The 9046-nt window shown below is 37.6% G+C and overlaps 1 protein-coding gene across 8 annotated transcripts in view; it reads right to left on the bottom strand.

The window, feature by feature from the left end:
- Positions 1-306: 306 nt before the first annotated feature.
- Kif20b (kinesin family member 20B) overlaps positions 307-9046 on the bottom strand; it is a 55372-nt gene continuing 46632 nt past the window's right edge. For 5 of the 8 annotated variants that reach the window (XM_087565250.1, XM_087565192.1, XM_087565203.1 and 2 more), the window contains exons 27-32: positions 8894-9004; positions 6987-7184; positions 4574-4675; positions 4065-4215; positions 2203-2345; positions 311-562 (exon numbers count right to left, since the gene is read on the bottom strand). In XM_087565250.1, coding sequence (XP_087421376.1) covers positions 485-562; positions 2203-2345; positions 4065-4215; positions 4574-4675; positions 6987-7184; positions 8894-9004 — 783 coding nt within the window. In that variant the 3' untranslated portion in view covers positions 311-484. 8 annotated transcript variants of the gene reach the window in all.

Here is a 9046-nt window from a genome sequence, read left to right as displayed (position 1 = left end):
TTGCTCTTTCCCCATTCCCTTACTAATTGGACGTGATCAGAGTTCCTGCAACAGAGAGTAAGAGGAAGACTTCTCACCCCACCTCACAAACTAACAAGACTAAAGTCCAATGAAAAGGCCTACTTTAGACCAATATGTATATTCCAGTGCCACCAAGTGCGACTACCTGAGTTCAATCTCCAGGACTAAAGTGGCAGGAGAATATCAACTTCTATCTAGATTCCTACCAGTTCCCCTCTGATCTCTACATGTGCTGTGGCACACAAACAAGCAAGCACACATACAATAAAGAAAAATTTTAAGAGCTGTATAAAGTACACAGGTATATTATTGATATATTTATTGAATTAAAATTATATATATATGACACCAATCTATACAGAGGCATTTAATACATCATAATATATATAAGTAAACTTTAGAACGTACAATTTACAATGACTGTGGATATAAACTTTACAGTGAAACAGTCTACCAAAGCAATTTATTTGGCTGTTCGTGTTCGAAGCCGTCGTTTGAGAATCTGATGATCAGTTTCTTTTGCTTTCTGTTCCATTAAAATCTGAAATAAACAATTTCAGTTTTTCAAACATAGGTAAAAATATTTGCTTATGAGTGATGTACTTATGTGCTTAATCACTGACTATAATTAATATATTAGATTTCATTTTTTCTAAACAAATACGTGTAAAAGAAAACAGACTTTGTAAAAGAATCACTCAACCTAATACAAGAATTAAAAAAACCTATAGTCTGTACTAAATCCAAGGCAGATCTAAGATTGAAATATGTACTAAAATATTTAGACACATATACCTCAGACCAGTTTTAGGTGATCACCCTTCACAGCAATAAAGGTCGTCTAATGTTAAGAGGAGAGCACACTATACTCTAACATAGCAAAACTACTCTGTAGACATAGGAATCTTCCTTTAATTAAGGGGAGAAATTGTGCACTGCTCAGATGGGAAATATGACTAGTAGAACAGTACATGAAATAGCAAACGGTAGCTGACACTAAATCTTTTCTAGGTGTCTTTTGGTGCCAGCCCACTAAAGCAAAATCAATACTTCTTAGTTTTTCCTGGTCACTACCTGTTGAAACCCCTTAATTATTTTTCTATTTTCACTTTTATTCACTAAGCAAATGAGAATTTTTCCTGTTACAGCTCTCATGGGAACAATGAATCAGAGTGACTACAACCTTCTTTTCTTAAAAAAGGCCTACAGGAAGCCGGGCATGTGGGAACACAACAAGGATCCCAGCAACAGGGAGGTTGAGGCAGAAGGAACCTTACAAGCTTCAGGCCATCCTGGACTACATAGTGAAACCCTATCTCAAAAACACAAACAAGACTAGAGAGCTGCCTCAGTGGTGGTTCCATTTCTACCACCCACATGGCAGCCCAATACCCTCCATAACTCCTTTTCAACACTCCCTTCTGGCCTCAAAAGGTACTGCTCACATGGTGTACATCATATGTGCATATATGTCAAATACTCATACACATAAAATACAAGTATAATTTAAACAAGAAAAAAAAAAACAAACCAAAAACATAAAAGGCTTAAAGATGATGAGAGAAAATGATGAAATATCAATTTAGTGTTTCTAATAGATATATGAACTCAGACTTACACAACTCTTGTAATAATGATAGCACAAGGAAGAATAGATTTTAGAAGTAAATAAATTATTAGTTGGAATATAGATGGAAATATTACTCTGGTAAAATTTCAAATGTCAGTGCATGATGCATGTTTGTGTGTGTATGTATGTATGCATACATGTTTGTATGTGTATATACTATACATTATTGTGGTATTTATATTTAAGTACTATAAGGCTAATATACCTGAGACCAAAAGTATAACACCTGTCTTAAGAGTGCTAAGGAAAAAGTTTGGGAAGATGACTCAGAGGTTAGACGCACTGGTGGCTCTTTCACAAGAGCATTCACATGGCAGCACACAAATGTCCGTGATGCCATTTTCACAAGATCCAACACACTCTTATGACTTCTACAGGCACCAGGTACGTATATGGTCTGTATATATACAGCATCCCAAACGCCCATACATATTAAAAATGATTTTTAAAAAGAAATTAAAAAATCCTAAAATTCAAATTGTTACAAATACTTTGTAATTAAAAAGAAAATGTATAGTTTTATACTGTTGAAAAATAAAATAGTAGCTTACCACTTGGCCAGATATGTTGATGGGAGATGAAATTTCATTTCTGTACAATTTCCGTTTGGCTTTTTTAGGCTGGGATACATTTTCTTTACTTACTTCTACAGTTGATAACTTTGGGGAACTCATTGTTTCAATTATCTTTTTTGCTATAAGTAAAAAAGTTTATTCTTGTGTTAATTTTCTAACTGCAAAGGTCTGAAATTCTTAATGAAAAATACATAGAAATCGAGAAGAAAATGGTGACAAGAAATGACTAGAACATTGATGAAGAAACACATCCAATACATTGTGGGGCGGGGGGTGCACAACAAAGTATCACTGAGGCTCTAGCACCTTCACTCACCGGGAGGTCTGTCCACCATGTAAATTAAGATGAGGCAGAAGAGTTTGAGTTTTAGGCTAGCCTGTGCTATACAGAAGACCTTGTCTCGAAAACTCAAACACTAAATAAACCAAATAAATGAATAAAGAAATAATATGGTAGATTTGCTTTGATACCCATATTTCAAGATGCCCATAATGACAATATAATCACCAACTCTTTACATGCATGCACACCCACTCCACACCCAATTCACAGTAGATAGAGTTTAGGAAATAGACTAAAAAGTTTTTAATTTTCTGAAGCGCTAAAGGCACTGAATCAAGAAAGTTTAGCACCCTCATTAGTTTTCACAAAGTACTTTCTGTCTTGTTTCAACTGTGGTTCCAGTCTTTCCTTCCCCATCTTCCCCACTTTTGTTCTCCAATTTATCTTATTGCTCTCACTCAGGCAATTCCACAAAACCCTGTACACACTCTCCCTACCTGGAATTTCATGTACACGTTATACTGTTCTGCAGAGGAATTTCCCTGATAAAGAGGAAACATAGCCAACCACTAGGTTTTCCAGGCAAGACAGGAAGGGGGGGGAGTGGGAGGAGGAGGAGTGGGAGGAGGAGGAGTGGGAGGAGGAAGAGGAGGAGGAAAAGGAGGAGGAGGATAGGGGGAGAGAAGTAGGAAGGAAGTTGGAGCAAAAGTGCAGAGCCTGGAGAAACTGAAAGTAACAGCGACTTCATAGCTGAGGAAGAAAGTGGTGTAGAGCCAATGTAGGTGTGCAGTTTATAAACATACGACTGAGTTACATTCTCCTTGCTGGGGCTTATTGAGGTTGGAGATTTACTGCAAGGTTGTTCAAATATTCTATCTTCTACCATCATTAAAACTATTCCCTATAATAAATATGCACTATGCATATAAATATACATAGTACATATTTTAACAAAGACATACTATATAGCATTGTTCCTTCATGGTCTCTGTATCAGTGTCACACTTCAATAATGGACTGTGGTGTGAAATTCTAAGCCAATAAATCTTTCGGCCCCAAGCTGGTATGGTATGTATATGTATATGAATAGTTAATCTTTACATATATGGAAGATCAAAACAAAACCACTGTAAAGGTACACAATACTAACAGGCATTCCCTCCAAAAGGTGGAAGGGTACACAGCCCTACATTTCTCTACCCACATTCCATTCCCTTCCTAAAAAAGCTTTTTCAAAGTTCCCTCATCATTCTGATTGGCTTTCTCTCTCTTTCAATACTGTCTAACCATTTTATTTTACCTCTGCTATATACTATAATATATAATAAATATATTACCTCTGTTCTATCTAGATCTTAATACTTAAATGTTAGCCTCTCTAATCCAATACATAGTGAACATGGAGGAACATCTTGTTTTAATCCAGTTCTTTCCACAGTATCCAGAATAAGACAATGCCTGCCTGCTTTAAGCATTAGACTTATGTGTATGTACAACTGGACATTTGAAAGCACTCTGCATACATTAAAAATGGTCATCTAACTATTCCACCAACCTTTTGATTGAAGGATTGTTGGAGAATGTTGTAAGAAGTCTCCAAATTTCTGTAGTGTTCCCTCTTTTTTTTTAGAGGCTACATTCGCACCAACCGTAGATGCTTGGCTCCGTAAGGAGTATGTCTTCTTAGATGACGGACATAAGAAAACCTAAAAAACAAACACTCTGTCACTGATAATGAAAAGAGTTACATGGAAGCACTTATGGCCATTCTTAAAGGAATTTGGAATTAAATTCGTATATTAAGATCAAAGGTCTAAACAATGGCAGAACCAGTCTGACAGCTCGTGTGAGTGAAGGGAACACCTGAAGAAATGACTGCTAATGGGTAAATGCTAAAGTTATATCCTAGTGTAAATTACATGTGTAAAAAATTTCAACTGAGCTGTAATTGGACACTACTGTAATTAGACATAAGAAAGTTACTACTCAATATTTGACATCATAAATCTAAGCTCCTGCTTTATCATATAAACCACAGAAATGGTCACTGAAGGGAGGGCAAACCTTTTGTTCCTTTTTGAAAGAGGAATTTCTATGCTCTGAAACGGGAAACTTCACATTACTTCTGGGTGTGGAATTCTTCTTATTTTCACATTTCACCAAGTCCTACGAGTAATGAATGTAGTAAGAGTGCTGGTTACTTTAGACTCGAGAACAATGTCTGTAAGTGCTACATTACTAATTAGGATAGTTTTTCTTAAATAGGGGCAGCTACTGTTCAAAAACCAGCAGCAATGCTGGAAGATATCTGGTTGTTTTTGCTAGAGAGAAAGAACATATTACTGGCAATTAGTGGTAAAAGTCCAAAATAAAAATCACAAAGTCCTAGAAAAAAAAGAGAGACCTTTAGCTTAGAACCCTGAATTGTGCTGAGGCTGAGAAACTGTGGGTCAAAGTGTGAGCTTAGCAATGGGACTGCCTGAAGTCAACGGCAGGCACCATTGTCTTGGAACCTCCAAGAACATGTTTCTGTTTCACCTGAACTTTACATGCAGCTCTATATAATCATGTCCTATCTCCAAAAACATAACACATCTAAGATTTCTCACTGAAATCTGTCAGGATCAAAAGGAAAATAAAGGCAAAATAGGGCAATAAGATACAGGGATGGAGAGAAGGTTCATCTGAGCAATTAAGAACAATGGCTAGAACTGTTCTATAGCTCAGTGTGTTGGCACTTTAATTCCAGCATTTAGAAAGCAGAGCCAGGGGTTGGGGATTTAGCTCAGTAGGCCCTGGGTTCGGTCCCCAGCTCCGAAAAAAAGAAAAAAGAAAAGAAAGCAGAGCCAGGCAGATCTCTGTGAATTTAAGGCCAGTCTGGTCTTCTCCATAGTAAGTTCTAACAGCCCAGGCTATGTTAAGAGACCCTGTCTCAAGAAAGAAACAACAAAAATAACACTAGCTACTTTTTCAAAGGACCAAGGTTCAATTCCCCACACGCACATGATAGGAACTCCAGCTCCAGGGGACCTAACGTCCTCTCTGGCTTCCATATGGAACACAAACATATGCAGGCAAAATACCCATCCAACAAAATGAAAACAAATAGATCTTTCTTAAAAGAAAAAAAAAGAAATTTACATAGGATGAAGCATTTCAGAGGTGGGGAGTATATTAGTGAAATTAACTGTTATACTTTTAGCTGTAATCAAAATACAAGTACACATGAAGTAAGGAAAGCACAAGCAAAGAAGGAGAGGGATCTCAACCAAACAACAGAATCCAAGTTCCAAAATAGAAGGCACAAGGCCATGGGCAGACTACATGAAGGATTCAACAGTAATCATGGGAAGTGAACAAGGAAAGACACAGTCCCAAAATGGGACAGTCCCATTTGGAGTGCTCAATAAAGAGCTTCTGGGAACATTTAATGGAATAAAATGCAGGACAGTTGAACAGATTTTCACAGGGGCCCAAGAGCTGATTTTATTACAACAGTGAGGATGTAACAAAGTCAGATAAAATGTTCACATTTCAGCATAATTAAACTTGCAACATCCAGAAAATCTTTTCTGAGATACAGATGAAACATATACGGGGGAGGGGGAGGGTGTTACTGCATTTTAACTTCTTAATAGTAGAGAGAAAAGATGTACCAGTGAAACAATGGAGTATAAATGATAAAATTTAAATATTTTAATCATATTTAAAACGTGCTTGCCATTGGGGGGAAAACATTAAACTCTAAGTACTCAAGGCACTCTATGTACCACAGGAAAGCTCTCTCGCCTCAACAATGTCCACTTGGGAACGGATTGCCTGACAGGCAGCCTCAGGAGTATGACAACTACTAGTTTTGTTCTTCCACCAGCTTGAAAATATACTACTATTTAAAGAAGTAAAAGAAAATTGAGGAAAGGTTTTTTTTCCCCAGGCATGTTAAGCTTAAAACAAATAACTTTAGAAGTAAATATAATCATTTATTATATACCTCCCATAGAAAGTGAGAAAAAGAAGAATTTTTAAAAATATTAATCCACTGCTTCAGAGAACGAAGGATCATGTGACTCTCCACATTAATGGCTACGATGCAATACCACGTCCAGCAGCCCCACCACGACACTGCACCAACAAGCTGTACAAGCTTTTACCCACCACAGGAAGGTCCCTATCCTAATACCATCTGATGGAAAAGGATTCATTTTCCAAATGACCACAAAGACTTAAGATTTTTGTTAAATGACAAAATACTGATCAAGCAAGCTCATCCTTAGTCTACTTTCTGCATCAGACATTTCCCACCACAGTGGAAATGACACGCTATATACTGAAACAATAGCACCACGTGACTACTGCAGATGAAGTGTGTGAGGAGCAAGCGGATGTACACAGCTTTCTCAGGACCATGAAGCTCCGGATCTAGAGTAAGAGCAGAGCTGGGCAGCAGGTATAACTAACTACCCAGATGACCACTGACCTCCTCCACCTCGCCACTCTTCCTCTTCCGTGCCTTGGGGATCTTAATTGTGACTGGTGTGGCACAACCAGGGTGCTTCACTGCCACTTTGTTTGGCTGCAGAGGTGTAAACTGAATCTCCAGTTCAGGCTTTGGAAATCGAGTACTTTGTACATTTTCTGTTGACACTTCACAAGAGTCAAGAACTACAGATCCATCCTACGACAATATAAAAATGGGAGAAGGTGTCATTTACTTTTGTTATGTGAATCAATACATCACAAAAAATCAATTTTCTCAAATGCTATTCAAGATATGAGAAAGATAAAGAATTATACAGGACAACAGCAGGGACAGAAGACTGACATATATCTACACTCTCTGGGTTACACATGGCATATTAAAATAGGAGAAAATAGGGTCAGCGTTCCTGCCTAATACCAACAAGTAAGTTGGAAGCAACTTAAGAGACTGGCATTACTCAAATTCTTATGAACCTAAGAGAGATATAGGTAAAAGTTTACTGGACCTCACTACTAAGAGAGAAAGATCAAGGAAAAAAATTGGTATTTTAAACATGCACCCCAATTATAATAGACGTAACTCCAGAAACAAATTCTTCGTGACTTTTTCATTTGGAAGAGTCTTTCACTCTCCTTCCTTTAAGTGCTTTCTGTGGCCACTGGAGATTACAGGAGAGCATGGCTCTAAAGAGCACAATTGCAGGAGCACTCCCACGTCCACCCTGCCCCTTCTTCCCCGGCAAGCTTTCAAGGACACCTCACCCAAAGTCCTGAAATGCTTGAAACCTAAATCCAGCCACTAGCCTGTGAGCGAGTGGCTAAGGCCACAGCAGAAGGCATAGACACACACATCTTTTCAGCATCAACTATGCAAAAACAAGTCACTTGGCTTTTCAGCCTCGTTGATCAGACCAATCTCACAAAGACAGTAAAGAGACACAGAAGATAATGCCAAACTTGATTCTTCCAAAACCACAAAATAGACAATAACAGCTGGAATTCTTTTCTTTTTTTTTTTTTTTCAGAGCTGAGGACCGAACCCAGGGCCTTCCACTGAGCTAAATCCCCAATCCCAACAGCTGGAATTCTTAATAGGAAACTGGAACCAAGGGATTTTAGGGCAAAGTATATAAGTGTATAAATTTATGGGGAAAGTAATGTTCCATCATATATAATCAGCAACAGAGCAGGAGTGTAATCATGATACCATGTTCTCTAATCCAGCCCACAACATCCCAAGCGAGGGGTTCCTTCTATCCTTCTAATAGTAACACTACTCTACAAAAGGAGCTTCTCGCCAATATTCCTGATGCAAATGACAATCATGTCTCATTTATGTCTGTGTCCTTAAGTATTTTTCAAAATCCCCAATGCTGGATAAGCTCAATACATTTGTAAAATTGAAATATTTTAGATAATATAGAATATTATTTATGTATTTCATAATCCAAAGTGAGGAATTCTGCTTAAACACATAACCCTAAACCCAATGGGGTTCATTACCAGAGCTTGGTGGTAGTTATTACAACGAGTACAATTTTAAAACAAAGTATAATGAGAACAAATATTGACCTTTATTTTATCTTTCATGGAATCTATTTCTGACTATCAAGTTTATTTTTATGAACAGTTCAAGGAAGAGGAAGCAAAAGTCCAAAAGATGACCTGAGCTTCATCACTCCAGGCTACATAAAGGTGGAAAAACAATCAACTCCCAAGGTGCTCTCCGGCCTCCACATGTGCCATGTGGCATACACTCTGCCTACTCGAAAATCAGCCAAGAAGCCAAAATAAAAGTAAGTAAATAAAAGACGCGTGTAATGACATTATACTTGTAGTTATACTCGTCAATGATTTACAGCAGGTAAAGAGAGCAAAGAACCAGCTGTATTATTGAGTACCAACCTCTGCTGTATTCCTAGAAATTTCAAAACTTGTTGACTGAAGTTCAGTTTCAACTCCACCAAGATCGACTGAATCATTACATTCAGGCTTGAGATTCATGGTCTGGTTTTCCTAAAACAAGAAAGCAGTAAGAAAATCATTTTTAATCTGAAA

This window comes from Rattus norvegicus, chromosome 1 (genome assembly GCF_021556685.1).
Source record: "Rattus norvegicus strain SHRSP/BbbUtx chromosome 1, alternate assembly SHRSP_T2T, whole genome shotgun sequence".
NCBI lineage: Eukaryota > Metazoa > Chordata > Mammalia > Rodentia > Muridae > Rattus > Rattus norvegicus.
Note: the sequence above shows the minus strand (reverse complement) of the source record. Positions and strands in the feature narration are given on the sequence as shown.